This window comes from Tubulanus polymorphus, chromosome 5, assembly GCF_964204645.1.
Source record: "Tubulanus polymorphus chromosome 5, tnTubPoly1.2, whole genome shotgun sequence".
NCBI lineage: Eukaryota > Metazoa > Nemertea > Palaeonemertea > Tubulaniformes > Tubulanidae > Tubulanus > Tubulanus polymorphus.
The window spans coordinates 19,408,210-19,425,415 of record NC_134029.1 but is presented as its reverse complement, the minus strand read 5'-3'; the positions used below and the strand labels follow the sequence as shown (position 1 = coordinate 19,425,415).

The window sequence follows — 17,206 nt, the reverse complement described above, 5'->3', positions numbered from 1 at the left end:
TCGTCCAACGCAGGTTGAGCTAACGACAATTTTTACTGTTTTGGTAATGGGTTTATTGATTAGATAATTAAGAAGTGAACTATATATACTTGTTGTTTTGAACGGTTAAGGGAGACCGCTGTAACCATCTAGATCGTTGAGATCAGTTCGTGTAATAAAAGTAATTCTGGAGACAGGAACTCTGTGTGTCGCGACTCGTTATTTCTTGGACAATTTGTTAAACATTCTATCACTCAAGCGGAATTCAAAGATCCCGTTGGTGACAAATCAATAATAACCGCGGTCACAATTATACAGTGAACTATCAATTTAAAAATCTAACCACAACTGAAATCGTTAAAAGCCTTACCTCGATTTTAAACAGGTTTTAATTAGATACACTACTGGGACATTATATATACATTATAAATCCCTATCCACGTGTAATAATCAATTAAGAAATTCTTAGATTTCACTGATTTAATTTTGGTCATAATTATCCGGTTTTCAACTTTATTGCGTATAATCATTGTGATAAAAATTGTGTATAATCATAAACATAGGAAAACTATATATATTCTGATTCAGTATTATTGTAGCTATTAGAAATGTGGTCTTTTTGGGGGGCGGGGAGAGTTTTACCATTTGGGATCCAAGCATGCCCCCAAATGAAGGTCACCATCAGACAGGTTGCTGACTACAGTATAAGATTCGCTCGGTGGTCCGTGACGGAGGACTACCCGTGTTACGGAGCGTCTGCATCGTTGGCGATGTATGCTTTATGATCGTATGGGCTTACACCATACTTGTATGTGTGGTTTGTGATAATATGTGACGGTGAAACCTGCAACCAGCCACCGGGATACAGACAACTAACAAGGGCGTGGAGCTTGTTAGGTATACAGTAAATTTCAAAATCCTGTTCATGAACTTTAACACAATAATACTGTCTACTTATTGATAAACAATAGTTGTTTATAATATAATAGGTAATTCATTGTTGAACGAAATGAAAAGCAACAAATTGCAATTACATCATGAGTCTATTTTCAGTCCCATCCGAAAGCTATTCACAATGAATAATAGGAACCCCTGAATGTTTCTTTCTCATTTTTTCCTCTTGTTACGGTACAACATGTGCCGGAGTTCATTTTTGAATGTAGGGTTAATGAATGAAAAGACTATGAAATTGACGATACCGGTAAAGGAACCGATGTTCCGTGTAAATGCGTAAAGCCACGGTCGCTTGTATAGGGCTTTAAAGGCTTTACCCTGTGGTGTGACACCCTGATAGACATGTATCATAGCAGCAGGTCCCTTGAGTAACAGGTAGCTAAACACAATTAAAAGTACGACGGCGGTTGCTCGGGCATTGTGAAATTTAGGAATACTAACATTTCGTTTAATCGAAAGGGCGCTTTTAGAAACTACAATCAGAATACCAATACTGAACATTGATATGATCGATATGGGTATTAATACACCGTATATACCTATACGAAATCTCGATAGAAATTTCTCCACGTTATTCCTCCTAAAGAATGTTTTATAACCGGGTAATCCGTAAGGGCAACTGACTGGGACCAAGTCAATACTGTCCATTGGCTTAAATGCAGGAAAAGGCATCAATAGTAAAACTCTCTGAAATGCGGAACAAAATAATATGAAACCGAAACTTAAAGACAAGTTGAATTCGCTGGTCCACTGTGGGGCTCTGAACGGATCGTAAACGTGCAAAAATCTATCAATTGTAAGCATCGCGATTATCCATGGTTCTGTAGTCTTGAGCACCATACCTACCCCAGCTGAAGCGGATAAGTAGAAATGTGGAAAAATATTGCCTTTATGAATGTGAAATGCAAGTTCACCATAAGTAACTAGCGCGGCCGTGTATCGGAGTGAGAAAGCCAGATAACTGGTAGAAAGCGCCACTGCGTCAAAACCAGCCCACAGCTGCATGAGCCAAGTGGATGAGTGAAAGCCTTTGTTCGATTGGGCTCTGGCAATGCGACGATAGACAAATACAGTGATCACATCCAGTATTACACCTAAAATTCCTGTCGGTAAAATTGCCACGGATGTTATAATGATCGGAGCGAACGGCTGCAGCGGACACTGATGCGAGCTATTAGCTGTTATTATCGTCACCACCACGGCCATGTCTACGGTTGAATTATAGTTGAATCGATAAATCCAGGATAAATTCACCACATGCTTGGTTGCAAATCGACTATGAAATCATTGTTAGAACAATCATCTATAACTTACCATATAGGTTCTATGAACTTACATATGTATATTGTTACGGTCAGAAAGCACCAAGACGATATTAGCAGCCAGACAACGAAAACAAAACGCATGGCATTTCACGATACTGTTTGTTGTATATTTCAGAGTGCTAAACTGTACAATTTGTCATCGAATCGACAGTACTGGTCGTCCGGGTTTTATCTCGAAATATTGATGCGAACTGGTTGAACTAGGAACGACTTATACACTGCCCGGAGTCATTCAAGCAAAGAATAATCAAATACAGTATTGAAGGCATTATATAATATTAATACATGTATATAACGTAAAATGAGATGTCGATATAATTTGACTTGGTAGCTAAAATCAAACACAAATCACTGGTCACAAATTAATTCGAGTTAAGAGTGTTAGGGGTCTGCAGTATCTGAGTTTAACGAGGGTCGGCCATCTGTTTGAATAAGCCTAAACCCGACAACCGAAAGATATGTACTCACTGATTTATAAGTGCATCTTCTTGGATTATTTCGATTAGTGAGATTTTCCTCGGGAGATGTAACGTCCAGACTACAGTACTCAGATCAAAGGAGTCATTTATTGGGCCAGGTTAGTTTTAGTTCGCAGCATGCAGTAGCAGCAATCAGGTCCACACAATGCGTTTGTTGGCCAAGTCAACATGTATTGAAAGCAATCAGGTCCTGCTGGACAGAGTTTATCTAAAAGAACCGCAACGATCGCTATTAGAACTGTTAACTTAACACATGTACATGTACATTATTCTCTGTTACATACAATATTGAATCTGGAGTAATCATTTTGTCAAACGATTACTCAAAGATTATTAAACAACAAGAAAAGTACTCACCACCAATTTCTGTGTGGAGCATCATGGATTAATTCGATCACAAGAGTTGGCTAAGTCGGCCTGGTGGTACGAGCAGCAATCAGATCCCGATGATGAAAAAGTGAGGAATGACCGATCTGAAAAAAATCAACGATTTGGTACAGTATAAATTTTGATTTCGACTAGAAGAATCGATATTTATAGGTCAGTTGCCCGGGTGAGATCACTCCCTAAATGAACCGGCAACCTCGCGAACCAGTTCTTAAAATTGTGGAACTAAATTTACTCGACTAATTCTTTGAATGATGTAGCTTTCTGGGAAAAAAACATTTCTAAATTCAACTCACCTAACCGCGCGCGAGGACCGAACATACGCATATGCGCGTGTATAGTGAATTCAACGTATGCTAAGAATTAATCCTCTGAACTGGTTCAATTCAAATTGAACTATTTGAAAGACCAGAGCACAATGTGTTTCTCATGACTGGACACAATATAATACAGCGCAGCTATCCTCGGTGCCAACTCTCAAGTTAGTCTCAACTTCGCGGTTATATGTAAATCATCAAAATTATCTTGATTTTCTCAAGCACTTTTACTCTATCATCCTCTATTTTCTTTGAATAACGCTTGGAAATAGTACCGAAAGCATGAAATTTCATGGATTTCTTGCAAATGTGAAAGGATTTCTGTCCGTTTTTTTTATGATCAAAAGTAAAAGTGTAGATTTCCTTAGATATTCCTCAAAATTAGTCCATTCGTCGCAGCAGAAGACAGCCACAACATGAATCTTATCAGCCTTCGACGAGTTTTGCAATCAATTTTCAACTACTTTAATTTTGTTCACGAGGACAATAGCATTTTCAACGGACGCGGAGCCAAATTTGATTATTGCATTGTTGACGGGATGCGCACGATGTTCCAAAAGGACTCTGAAATTTGGGGATTTTCTAGTTTTAACATAAAGGACCACAGTCAAGATCTTTTGCTGACACAACTACAATCGATGGAGTTCGTAATAGAAAGAACCTTGAAATTCAGGAAGGAACCAATTTTGCATGTAGTGCGGGAAGTGAGAGGCGGGCTCCGAGAAGCGATAGATGCATTCACAAGGAAGCGAGGGATGCATACACAGGGAAGCGAGTGATGCGTGCACAGGGAAGCGAGTACGCCGCTGCAAAGTCGGGGATTTTAACTAATCGAACTAATTGCCAAAATAAAACTCTCAGAATTCTGTTAATCCCGGGAATTACGAGGTGACATCCTAAATGAATCTCACTGGGTAGGTTTAACCAAATCGGCCTATACTGGTTACTTATTGCACGACCATGATAACAACGTTACGCATTTTGTTTGGTGCAGGGCAGGGAAATATGCCGGTTTTATGTGGTGCCACTACTGTTCAATTCCGTCAACGAAATGCATAATCTAAATCCAACACGGGGCGGGGCTGTGGTTAGTTAATTGTTAGAGACGTGTAAGGCAAAAAAATTGTCATGTTACATGGTCATGGGATACCATTCATTATATTGCCTTATTGGACCTCTTGTTCGCCGAGAACCTTAGACTGTCAGTTGGTAGGCCTATATATTATCGCTATCGACGCAAGCTCTTTAGTATACGGGGCGCCCCGAACCGGCCACTCTCAGGACTGGGTGAAACCCCTTGTTGTCTGTCCACACCAAAATTTATGACAAATGAACAAATTGAAGTATTTTCTTTTAAATATCTAAATATCTTTCAGAGAGTTCTTGAAATTAACAACGCTGTAAGTGTAACTGGGCAAGACCAGAGCCGAGCCTCTAGAGACCAGCCAGGCACGTAGGTTGGGCAGTGACAATTATTTATTATATATATTCTAACTAGTGCGAGATGTCCTGTCCAATGAGCCGCATTGTGACAAAACCGGTTCATATTGTGTCCAGTCATGAGAAACATATTGTGCGCTGGTCTTTCAAATAGTTCAATTTGAATTGAACCAGTTCAGAGGATTAATTCTTTGCATACGCTGAATTCACTATACACGCGCATATGCGTATGTTCAGTCCTCGCGCGCGGTTAGGTGAGTTGAATTTAGACTTTTTAAAAAACTCAGATTGCTATAAAGAAATGTTGATTGAGTACATTTAGGTCCAGAATTTCAACAACTGGTTGGCGAAGTTGCCTGTTCATTTCGGGAGTGATCTCACCCGCACAACACTGATCTACACATGAAATATTGATTCATCTAGTCGAAATCAAAATTTGTAATGTATCAAATCGTTGATTTTGTTCAGATTGGCCCTTCCTCACTTTTTCATCATCAGGATCTGATTGCTGCCAATAGCGCCAGGCTGACGAAACCAACACTGGTGACCCAAGACCTTTCGAATTAATCCACGATGCTCCACACAGAAATTGGTGGTGAGTAGATTATTTTTTGTTTTATGGATGTTACAGACTATGATGTACATGTATCGAGTTAAGTTAACAGTTCCGATGGTGATCGTTGCGGGTTTTTTTTTCAGAAAAACCCTTCTTCTCCAGCCTGATTGCCATGCTGACTTCGAAACGTGCTGACTTAACCAACAAATGCATTGTGAACGTCAGACCTTCCTCATTTCCTCAGGACCTGATTGCTGCCAATTGCTGCGATTTTACTAAACTGATCGGAGTATTGTAGTCTGGATGTTCCGAGGAAAAGATAACTAATCGAAATAATCCACGAAGCTCCACTTTTAAATTAGTGAGTACATATCTTGACACTTTGTTGCATAGGAAATTTAGGTTAGGTCGGGTTTAAGCTTATTTAAACAGATGGACCCTCGTTACAACGAACTCAGATACAGACTGATCCTAACAGTCATCTTAGCTCAAATTAATTTATGATGTCCAGTGATTTGTGTTTGATTTTGGCTGATAATTCGAGTTAAACTAAATTGAATTGATATTCTATTGTCGCAATGCTTTCGAATTCTGTGGTCAAGGTTTTTTTGATAATTCGGCTTTAAAGAATTTGAGGTAAGGTGAGAGATAAGAGTTCTAATTGATAAAAATGTATCGGATAAAGCAAGGTATTTTTATTTATTCCCTGAACTTGATTATGAAATTTTACTCGTAAAACCGACTTGTAACCCGCTTGTAACCGGTTCAATCGTGTATAATTTTACTATATTTATACTTGGTGTGCCAAAGTTCAATTACACACGCTGAAGTTCTGATGAAATTGAAGTACCCATAAATCCTGCATAAACATTCCTATTGTATGTACCCCTTGGTGGCTTCTAACGCGTCACTGAAGATCACTATAGTTCCCTACAGGTGGACAAGTAACGAAAATCTCTGTTAAAAGACTTTTTGAAGAAATAACATTTATTGGCGGCATAGGTCGTATTAACAAATATATGAGACTCAGGCGGAGGTATTGGTAGTTACGAATCATCACATTCAGAGTATATACATGATGAAGTTGATATCAATTTCATCGACCAGCATTGCATATGAATAATCTGCGAAAGCCTCGACGTAAATATCTAGCGAATTTCCTCACTTTTCCTACAGATAGAGAATATAAATACATAGTTAGTTTAGAATGACGACTACTACAATTTCCAAACTTCATCAGAAAAGCTGACAAATTGAATATGGATTATGTCAACACCTGCAAAGTCGGATTTCTCAATCTGCAAGTCAGTGAAGCTCTTACCACGAGTTTCTGATTTTCCGCATCTTGTCGTCGGTTCTTCAGATTTTAATCCGACTCCCATCCCTGGTTTTATGTTCTTCTGCTCTCTTCCATCAAGCGATATTTCATCAATGTCAACTTTTTCCGTAATCATATTCTTGTCATCTATTGGTTCTGTATAATAATGATAAAACCATGAAACATTTACCAACCAGTCATAGACATTTTCAATCTTAGTGTAAGATATTCCGATTTAAATCACTCACCCTCGAAATCGATGCCAGAAATGTTTGGTTTGATTTCACATGTGGGTGGTATAATCGCTATAATCGGTTGGTTGATTTGTACTTCGATATCGTTTCTTTTTAAGCGATTTCTTTCTTCTGCATCATTAGATGATTTACCATCTTTGTATTCGGTGACATGAATTTCAGCTTTTATCTCACGAGGAAGTGAACGCTCACTCTCTGGTCTCACTGGTTTGTGTTCAACTAAATGCTTTTCTACATCTAGCTTTTCTTCGGAATAGCGTTTTAGTTGCACAGCTCCCATTCCGTTCACTTCGGCAACGTCTCGTTGAGCTGCAGTCGATGTTAATTTTCTTATTCCTCCTGCAGTTTGATGATTATTCGACTTGTCTTAAACAGAAAAAAAAACTGGAACGTCCTACTCTGTTTCTATCGTTCAACTATTTGCAACATACGTTATCAAGATCAAAACTTACCATCGACAATCACGGATGCCTGGCCCCACTGGCAGAAGTAAATTCCCGCCGATTTAACAAATCGATTAGCTCTCGGCTCCCACTTTATATCTCCATTTTCACTCACAACTGCCAGCTTGTATTCAGTTCTGAGTTGTTGTTCCGTCAGGTGACCTTCCCACCAGTTACTGTACGGGATTCTCTGAAGAAATGTGCCATCGCTCCAACCGATGGTTTTGCCGAACATTTTAACTGTTTCACCCGGGGATGTCTCATAATGGGTCATAATCACGGCAGACCTCTGACGGATTGATAACCAGAACGATTTTGGAATACCTACAGAATAGCATAGTAATTTCAGGCTATCGTATGATTTAAGTAGATTATAGTTTGTTTAGTTAAAAGTTTTATTCAATTTGAAAACGGATTTTCCATATTTATATATGTTACCTGGAAGTGTTCTTATGTTTTCCGCAGAGTAGAATTCGCCATTGAGGCAGAATACATTTTCGTTTTCGGAATCTAAAAAATGAAGAAAAATTTTCTAAAACTTGCATTTATCTAATTAGGAATCAACTTCTGTAAAAGTTATGCTTTTACCATATTTTGGGGTCGTCTCGACGCTCGATCTCAACACCCGATCAACAAAATTAGATACCATTTCGTCTGAATTTTCCATTTTGTCGTAAAACAACAATTGCAAGCAAAAGCGCGCGTGTAAAAGCGATTTCACGTGTAGTGAAAACTGATGCTAACATAGCAACGCGGCAACAGCTTCCTGGCAACTGATTCGTGACATCATTACAACGTAACCAACCACGGAAATTGCCGACAGTAGCCGGGAACCATGAGCGTGTATTTCTCAGTTTCTAATTAAACAAATTGGCGGTTTAGGATTATTTTTTCCTACCGTATACTGTCAGCATCAACTTATTGATCAATATTACAGTTTTCCGATGTGCGCGGAAAAGAATAAATATGAGTATCAGGAAAGAAAAAATTAATTCTTTTAACGATTTCCTGAATTGATGTGTATATTCGTACAAAATGTTTTATACAGTTATTTAAAAAGAAAAATATAAGGTACTAGTTTTCATTGATTCAGAAATATTTTCTCTTCATTTTCTATCATTTTTTTTTTGTTTCTTATCAGCTGTATTATCTAAAGAATTGATCGAGTACATTTAGGTCCATTAATTTAAAAACTGCTTGGTGAAGTTGCAGATCCATTTCTGACCTATACATAATTAGTGATTCTTCTAGTCGAAATAAAAATTTGTAATGTATCAAATCGTTGATTTTTTCAGATCGGCCCTTCCTCACTGTTTCATCATCAGGATCTGATTGCTGCCAATAGTGCAAGGCTGACTATACCAACACTGGTGACCCAAGACCTTTCGAATAAATATATGATGCATCACACAGAAATTGGTGGTGAGTAGATTAATTGTTTTTGTTTAATACTGGATGTGTCGGGAGTGTCGGTATGTCGTGAGTGCCGGATTGTCGGGAGTGTTGGTGTGTCGGGAGTACCTGTATGTCGGGAGTGTCATGTGTGCCGGGAGTGGCGGTGTGTCGGGAGTGTCGGGAGTGTCGGGAGTGTCGGGAGTGTCGTAATGTCGTGAGTGCCGGTGTGTCGGGTGTGGCGGGAGTGTCGGCAAGACCAGTATGTCGGGAGTGCCGGAGTGTCGGAATGTCGGGAGCGCCGGTGTGTCGGGAGTGTCGTAATGTCGGGAGTGCCGGTGTGTCGGGAGTGCCTGTGTGTCGGGAGTGCCTGTGTGTCGTGAGTGCCGGTGTGTCGGGAGTGCCGGTGTGTCGGGAGTGCCGGTGTGTCGGGAGTGCCGTAATGTCGTGAGTGTCGTAATGTCGTGAGTGCCGGAGTGTCGGAATGTCGGGAGTGCCGGTGTGTCGGGAGTGCCGGTGTCGGGAGTGGTGGTGTGTCGGGAGCGGCGGTGTGCCGGGAGTGTCGTAATGTCGTGAGTGCCGGTGTGTCGGGAGTGTCGGTGTGTCGGGAGTGGCGGTGTGTCGGAGTGTCGGGAGCGGCGTAGCGTCGTAATGTCGTGAGTGCCGGTGTGTCGGGAGCGCCGGTGTGTCGGGAGCGCTGATGTGTCGGGAGCGCCGGTGTGTCGGGAGCGGCGGTGTGTCGGGAGCGGCGGTGTGTCGGGAGTGCCTGTATATCGGGAGTGTCGGAATGTCGGGAGTGTCGGTGTGTCGGGAGTGCCTGTATATCGGGAGTGTCGAGAGTGCCGGGTATGTCGGGAGTGCCGGTGTGTCGGGAGTGTCGAGAGTGTCGGGAGTGTCGAGAGTACCGGGTATGTCGGGAGTGCGGGTATGTCGGAAGTGCCGGTGTGTGGGGAGGCCAGTGTGTCGGTGTGTCGGGAGTGTGGGGAGTGCTGGTATGTCGGGAGAGCCGGTGTGGCGGTGTGTCGGGAATACCGGTATGTCGGGAGTGCCGGTGTGTCGGTATGTCGGGAGTGGCGGTGTGTCAGGTGTGTCGGCAAGACCAGTATGTCGGGAGTGTCGAGAGTGCCGGTGTGTCAGAGTGTCTGGAGTGCCGTAGTGTCGTGAGTGCCGTAGTGTCGAGTGTGTCGAGAGTGCCGATGTGGCCGGTATATCGGGAGTGCCGGGAGTGTCAGTATGTCGGGAGTGCTGGTATGTCGTCAGTGCCGGTGTGCCGGGAGTGCCGGTGTGTCGGTATGTCGCGAGTGTCGGAATGTCGGGAGTGTTAGTATGTCGGGAGTGCCGGTATGTCAGTATGCCGGTGTGTCGGGAGTCGGACTTAATGGCTATACAATCGGAAGTGTTCAAATTCCGAAACAAAATTGAAGGCCAAAGCCCTAACAATAAGTTAAATTGTATTTTCAATGGTTCCTTACCCTATGATTGTTGTATACCGATGAGACCAAATAGAGGTAAAACCATATTAGTTACTAATTGTCTTCAATCAACCTATTGTTTGGTCTTTTGAACCATTGAAATTAGCTTCATCAATGTCAAAATAACAAGTTAAACAATAGGTTTTATTGAAGACCATAGTTTTACTTCCATTTGGTATAATCGGTATACAACAATCATTTGGCGTTTAAGGGGCCGTATCTAAATCCCATCAGTCACAACCAACTATTGCATAATGTTTCATTTTTGAATTTTCAGGCTACGCATTTTGTACGTTACCAAATACCGGGGATCGCGGGTTCACGACCTGAAAGACGCACAAGTTTTTCCAATTGCCGACCTTCCGTGTGTGATTTTGTAAATATGATATTTGTGAATACTTGGATTCTAATAAATTAATCGATTGTCTAGAAGAAATAGAGTAGCCAAGTAAATTCAAGATTACTATGTAGATGAAATAGAAAAAAATTAAAAAATTTTAAAAAAATTATCAAATCATAATTATTATAAGCAACCGATCTGCTTTTCCGCTGTGACTTTTTTTACTCCGAAAAGATCGTTAGAATAATTTTTTAATATGCATTGATACTACGAGTCATTGGGGTGCGAATCGACGTGTACTACGTCATCAATGTTAGTGTCCGACAATAAAAAGGATGGCGTTATAATGAAATTTGTTGATCATACACTTTACCAGTTGGCTAAATTTTCAATAAAGTCGAAGTGAATTGTTATTATCAATGTTATCTATTTTAATTTTTTGTGGATGAATTGGTTTTGGAATGGATATCGCGGAAAACGTAAAAGGACGTGGTCGAATCAAATGCGAGCTGGACCATTCAGATTGCAACTTGTCATCTTGATAGTACGTGCTGTAAAAGCATGAAGTGGGACTCAAAACTAATGTTGAAGATCAATGAAAGTAGGGATTTCCAGAAACGAACTGCCGTTTAAAAAGTGGTTGTCGTCGATAGGATTTAGACGGACCCGTTCACAATAATATCAGAGTTACTACATACAGTATCATAGTAACATGTTTTAATCGATTCTAAACCTTATATGAAATAATGCAGGTTTCAATCTACAGCTTGGACCCTGCTAGCCCTCGGGTATTCTGTAGGTTATCACCATACTTCTTGATCGCTTACCTGACCCGAGAATACAATATACATTTTGTTCGATCATACACACTCACTTGAAGGGAAGTGGTTCCAGGATAAAGACCGATATGCCTGCATTAAGCGTAATACGATGGACACTCATTACCACAAATCCCATGGGTTTGACAATTTGATTTGTATTGTACTGGTTTACTAGTTTAAAGCATCGGACTGAATTGTTCGAATAAAGATCGACTCTAATTTACACTTGTCGCAGGTAAGACAAAATGACAAGCTGACACAGAACAAATTCTAAATCCCATAAACTTTATTCAGAATTGAATAAGAAACGATTTCATCAAATGTCATCATGTTTCTAAGGGTCAAAAAGAGTTGTTTTATTTCAAGTCTTTATTCAGATAACAAGGAAAATTGCTATCGGAATTGGGAGAATCATTTTATGTCTTATCAAAAGGGCTGAGGCGTATATATACTCTATGAATGTGAAATCTGTCATTATGAAATATTTGTAATGCGATAACTCAGATGTTGAACTAAGCGAGGCTGACAGCAGTGGCAAGACTTTACGTCTGGTGAACGGAGTGACCATCCGTCGGTCGCAAAGTGCAAAAACCCAGTCAGTAAAAAGTCTGTAATTTCATGAATTTCGCCGCTTTGCCGGAGCGCCGTCCTGTGACCACCAAGTTCTGAATCTCCTGAGAAAACTCTACGACAAGTGTAAATTAGCGAAGGCGACATCTTTTGAATTTTTCAGAACCATCCTGGTATCCACAATCTTCGAGAACCCGATCCGTACATTTTTAAATCGTTACGATAAGAAGCCATTCAGTGAAATAGTCAAACCCGAACTTCATGCGAGTCCAGAAAATATTTTCGCTCGAAACCGGTTAACCGTCCTTAACCGGTAAGATCTTTTGAGGTGTATTTTCAAAAATATAGGAATGATACAATCAATCAATTGAATCAAACAATATGTTTTTGGACGATTGAGCGCGTGTCACTGAACTATGGCACACAAAGTATACATGTCTTAGGCGATTGAACCGGTTTTACAAGTAATTTTTCATAATCAGGTTTATCCGACAAATTGTTATCCATTAAAGCTGAATCATAAGAAAAAAATAATCTTGAACACAGATTTCGAAACCATTGCAACAATAGAATATCAATTCGGTTTGTCAAATTATCAGCTAAAGTATATGCCGAATCAAACAAATTTCGAAAGCATTGCAATTATACTGTAGAATACCAATTAATTCAATTCTATCGAATTTTCAGCTAAAATCAAACACAAATCACTGGTCACAAATTAATTCGAGTTAAGAGGAGTGTTAGAAGCCTACTGTATCCGAGTTCGTTGTAACGAGGGTCCATCTGTTTGAATAACCTTAAACTCGACCTAACCTAAATATCATATGCAACAAAGAGATAAAATATGTACTCACTGATTTATAAGTGGAGCTTCATGGATTATTTCGATGAGTTAGATTTTCCTCGAGAGATGTAACGTCCAGACTACAGTACTGAGATCAAATGAGTTATTTATTGGGCCAGGTTAGTTTTAGTTCGCAGCATGCGTAGCAGCAATCAGGTCCACACAATGCGTTTGTTGGCCAGGTCAACATGTATTGAAAGCAATCCGGTCCTGGACTCAGGCTGACAGAGGAGGCCTTATCTGAAAAATCCGCAACCATCACCATTAGAACTGTTAACTTGACTTGATACTACATTATAGTCTGTAACATACAGTATCTTGGAGTGATCATTTGTTAAACGATTACTCCAAGATTAAAAAACAACACATGTACTCACCGACAATTTCTGTGTGGAGCATTATGGATTGATTCGATCACAAGGGTTGGTTTAGTCGGCCTGGCGCTATTAACAGCAATCAGATCCCGATGATGAAAAAGTGAGGAATGGCCGATCTGAAAAAAATAATCAACGATTAGGTCAGTGTAAATTTTGATTTCGACTAGAAGAATCGATATTTATAGGTCAGTTGTGCGTGTGAGATCACACCCGGAATGAACCGGCAACTTCGCCAACCATAGTTCTTGATTAGACGTGAAGATACACAATATCCGTGTATGAAGATGACGAGAGAAATCCCACAATAACAAAGCCCATTGTTATTGTGGGATTTCTCTCGTCATAGTCTTGATATTGTGGACCTAAATGTCTCAACTAATTCTTTAAATAATGTAGCTATCTGAAAAAAAAAATTCTAAATTCAACTCACCTAACCGCGCGCCAGGACTGAACAAACGCATATGCGCAGTATAGTGAATTCAACGTATGCTAAGAATTAATCCTCTGAACTGGTTCAATTCAAATCGAACTATTTAAAAGACCAGCGCGCAATGTGTTTCTCATGACTGGACACGATATGAACTGGTTTGAATGCGGCGGTTCATTGGACAGGACATCTCGCCTTTAGCTAGAATACATATACCAGACTGACCCTGTACATTTTGTTTCTAACCTTTAAGCATATTCTTAACTAATATCAATTTAGAATCCTGTCAAGTTGAATCATCTCGGAATCCGATGACTACCTGTAGTCCCACCCAAATATTTAACACCCAGAACTCGGCAGGTTAGTATATACGATCAACCCCCTATATACCGCCCTCCCATACACAGCCACCCCCCCCCCCCGCCTACCGTAAGATTTTCTCAATGTACATACATCTCTATACAAATACATAGTAAAACACCCCGATATACCGCCGTACTCTCTATACCGCCAAAATCGTTCTGCGCCGATGTGGGCGTTATCGGGGCTGACTTTATCTTAGGCATCTTTCTGCCGAGAAACTTTTTTACAATTTTTTTTATCGTGAAATGTATTTGGTAAAGCAGCTGTTACAGACGTGCGTTTGAACTGATTACACCTTAGCGAGACGCGTGCTGACTATTCAAGATAATGAGCGAAAGAATGGGTTCTGATTCAATTAAAGAATCATAAGCCATACCAACAAACTCGTAGAATTCCCATCACAGCAACTTGCTTAGAGTTTAAAAAATTACTAGGCGGAATGTTGCCCAATAACAAAACATAACCAGTTAGTAACTTTGTACATCACGAATAAATGACAAGGCTAGGAATACACTTATTCAACTGTTGATATCGCAGTTTTAAGTTTTTACGCAACACACATCGATCGATCGAGGTAACCCGTTCTGATAATGGATGCAATCGTTCTATCATCAAATTGCAACTTCATCGATCTTCTAATGGAGGAAAATTGAGCCCGTTGAACAAGTAAGTCTTTGAAAGGCTGCCAGTTCGAAGATTGTGAGCAAGAAAAATATTCTCTCATTCTCGGTGTATCATTTATAAATCGCGAGCGTTTTCGTCGATCTTTCGGCAAAGAACTGCCTGAAATTAACCGTTATTGAACGGGTCTTTTTAAACGTCAATCTAACGAAAGTTGAGCCTGAATTGTCGAGATTGTTTTTACGTGCGGCGGAATATTTTCGACGCGATCTCGGATGATCGCAGCCACTATGAGAGTCCAGGCAGCCGACGCCCGTTAGACTAGAAAGAATGCACCCGGTGTGGCCAATAATGCGGGAATAAATGCTGCGCAAATAGCGTGGAAATCCTGACGTTATCGTGGTAACAACAAACAGTCGAGATGGTCGCAGTACGGAACCTAACCCGAGAAGAGTCTTGCGTCCAGCAGTATGACGAATGGTCTGGTCGATTTTACATCAACGTATTCGTACTTCCTCAAATTATGCTCACCGGATTGGTTATGAATTCTTTAATCATCGCTATTTTTACCAGATTGAAATCGTCACACCCTTCAATACACTTGTTAAAATGCCTCGCGATTGCCGATATCAGTTTACTGTTGAGTCACTTTCTGGCCGATACTCTGAGATATTTGTTGTTTTACGTAAATTACGGTGATAACGTTTTTATCGATCCATTCCACATTTACCCGAAAATGTACGCCTACGGAGCGCGCGTGTTGCGGTTCGGATTCATGTACCAACGCAACTGGTTGACAGTTCTGATACAGTTAGAACGACTTCTGACCGTTCTGTTCCCGTTAAAAGCCAGTCAATGGTGGACAAAAAAGCGTATGAACCGTATCATCACCGTGGCGACGTTGTCGTTCTTTTTGTGGTCTATATATTTTCCATTGAGCGTTAAAATAGAAGATTATACGAATCCCTGTTACGGCCAACAATACCGTATTGCTTCTAAGAACCCGAAAATATATTTTCTTTGCAACAAGCTCCTGGATCCCGTTTTCAGATTGATATTTCCGAGCGCGATAATTCTCATCGTAAACACGGCCCTTATCGCGACATTATGCGTAAAATTTAGACAACGAAAGAAATTAGGGGGCACCGGCTCGCAACAAACGTTGAAAGGCGATTCTAAAGCCACTCGTATGGTAATATCGATGAGTATAACTTTTCTTCTGTTGGAAATGCCCGAAACGTTTTCGAAAGTGCGCTCTTACGCGTTGCCGAATGCGGTTATCTGGGAGGTGGCGTTTGATATAGCTCATATATCGGGTGACGTAGATTCGTGCGTTAATTTCATTCTGTATTGTATAGTTAACAAACAGTTTCTCCACACCCTGAAGAAACTCGTTTGAAAAGTTAGCGCTTCAATCTGCTTACTATTGCCAAACAATCATTCCAGCCTGATAAACGCACAAATTGAATACTCAACACTTGGGAAGGTATTTCACATATCACGTTTTTTGTCTTACAATATACAGGTACCGGGAACTCTAAATCGTGTGGCAAAATTTGAATGAACAAATTTTGCATTGTGCTAAAAACCGCCGTATGAGCTGCATTTATTAAAACGCTTGAAAGTTCAGCAATACGCGGTACATAAAATCGCGTTCGGGATCCGGGCATGAACTTATAATTCTTGAGCAGTGTAAAATTTGTGCTGGTTTATGAATTTTATATGGAATAATGAAACAGTAATGGAAACAGTATTCCGGAATTCCCATTGAACATGGTTATTTTAATTGAAATATTTTTCTGTAAATGTTCGTAGATTTCCGCGGGGAATGTCAGAAATGTCGGATTTCCCATTTAATGAAACAGCACGAAGCCACGTAGATATGGCGTGGATTGAAAAATGGGGTTTTAGTCGAATTTTTGGCGGTGGTGATGCGCTTTGAAAATTATGCAATTCACATTTTAAATGAAAAAGTCCCACATTCGAATGTCATTTGATAAAAATGAATCCATAACGTTTCGGCCCTTGACAAACAGCCGCGGCTTGGTCTAGTATCTTAGCCGTTGTTCCGGAACCCGTATATCAGGTGGAATGGCTCAGGGTCCACTTAGAAATTTCACAATAAAAGCTTTTCCAGCTAGGCCTATGTCTTTATTTTCATAATAAAAAAAATCCCCACAGAGCAATATATCAGTGATTTTGGACAAACTGACGGCGGTTTTCCTGAAAGTGACTCATTTGGAGGTTTTAGGAGGACCGCAGTCAGTCAAGATAACTACAATCGATGGAGCTGATTCGTGATAGGGAGACCTTTTGGAACCGCTCAAGGAAGGAACTAATTTTCTGGGCAGCTTGCCTGAAGTGAGATTGAATGGTTTTTCGTCCAACGCAGGTTGAGCTAACGACAATTTTTACTGTTTTGGTAATGGGTTTATTGATTAGATAATTAAGAAGTGAACTATATATACTTGTTGTTTTGAACGGTTAAGGGAGACCGCTGTAACCATCTAGATCGTTGAGATCAGTT

At 40.4% G+C, this 17,206-nt stretch overlaps 1 protein-coding gene and 2 long non-coding RNA genes across 4 annotated transcripts; 2 read left to right on the top strand and 1 right to left on the bottom strand.

Moving 5' to 3' along the window:
* Positions 1-2,303: 2,303 nt before the first annotated feature.
* On the bottom strand, positions 2,304-3,473 carry LOC141905969 (uncharacterized). Its single transcript, XR_012619287.1, has 3 exons — positions 3,421-3,473; positions 3,095-3,210; positions 2,304-2,945 (listed from the first exon to the last, which is right to left on the bottom strand). It is a non-coding gene; the product is annotated as an uncharacterized LOC141905969 (long non-coding RNA).
* An 803-nt stretch (positions 3,474-4,276) lies between these two features.
* On the top strand, positions 4,277-11,067 carry LOC141906025 (uncharacterized). Of its 2 annotated transcripts, XR_012619291.1 has the most exons (6): positions 4,277-4,355; positions 4,818-5,135; positions 5,380-5,476; positions 5,581-5,798; positions 8,748-8,874; positions 10,594-11,067. It is a non-coding gene; the product is annotated as an uncharacterized LOC141906025 (long non-coding RNA). The 2 variants fall into 2 exon arrangements; XR_012619290.1 differs by having other exon boundaries at positions 4,818-5,476.
* Positions 11,068-15,100: 4,033 nt separating this feature from the next.
* On the top strand, positions 15,101-16,078 carry LOC141906293 (putative G-protein coupled receptor F59B2.13). The gene has a single exon (XM_074795539.1). The coding sequence runs from the start codon at positions 15,101-15,103 to the stop codon at positions 16,076-16,078; it is 978 nt and encodes a 325-aa protein (XP_074651640.1).
* The last annotated feature ends 1,128 nt before the right edge of the window (positions 16,079-17,206 follow it).

Bases quoted from the DNA above. Each gene is read 5' to 3' on its own strand.
- LOC141906293 (XM_074795539.1), top strand. From the start codon at position 15,101: ATGGTCGCAGTACGGAACCTAACCCGAGAAGAGTCTTGCGTCCAGCAG.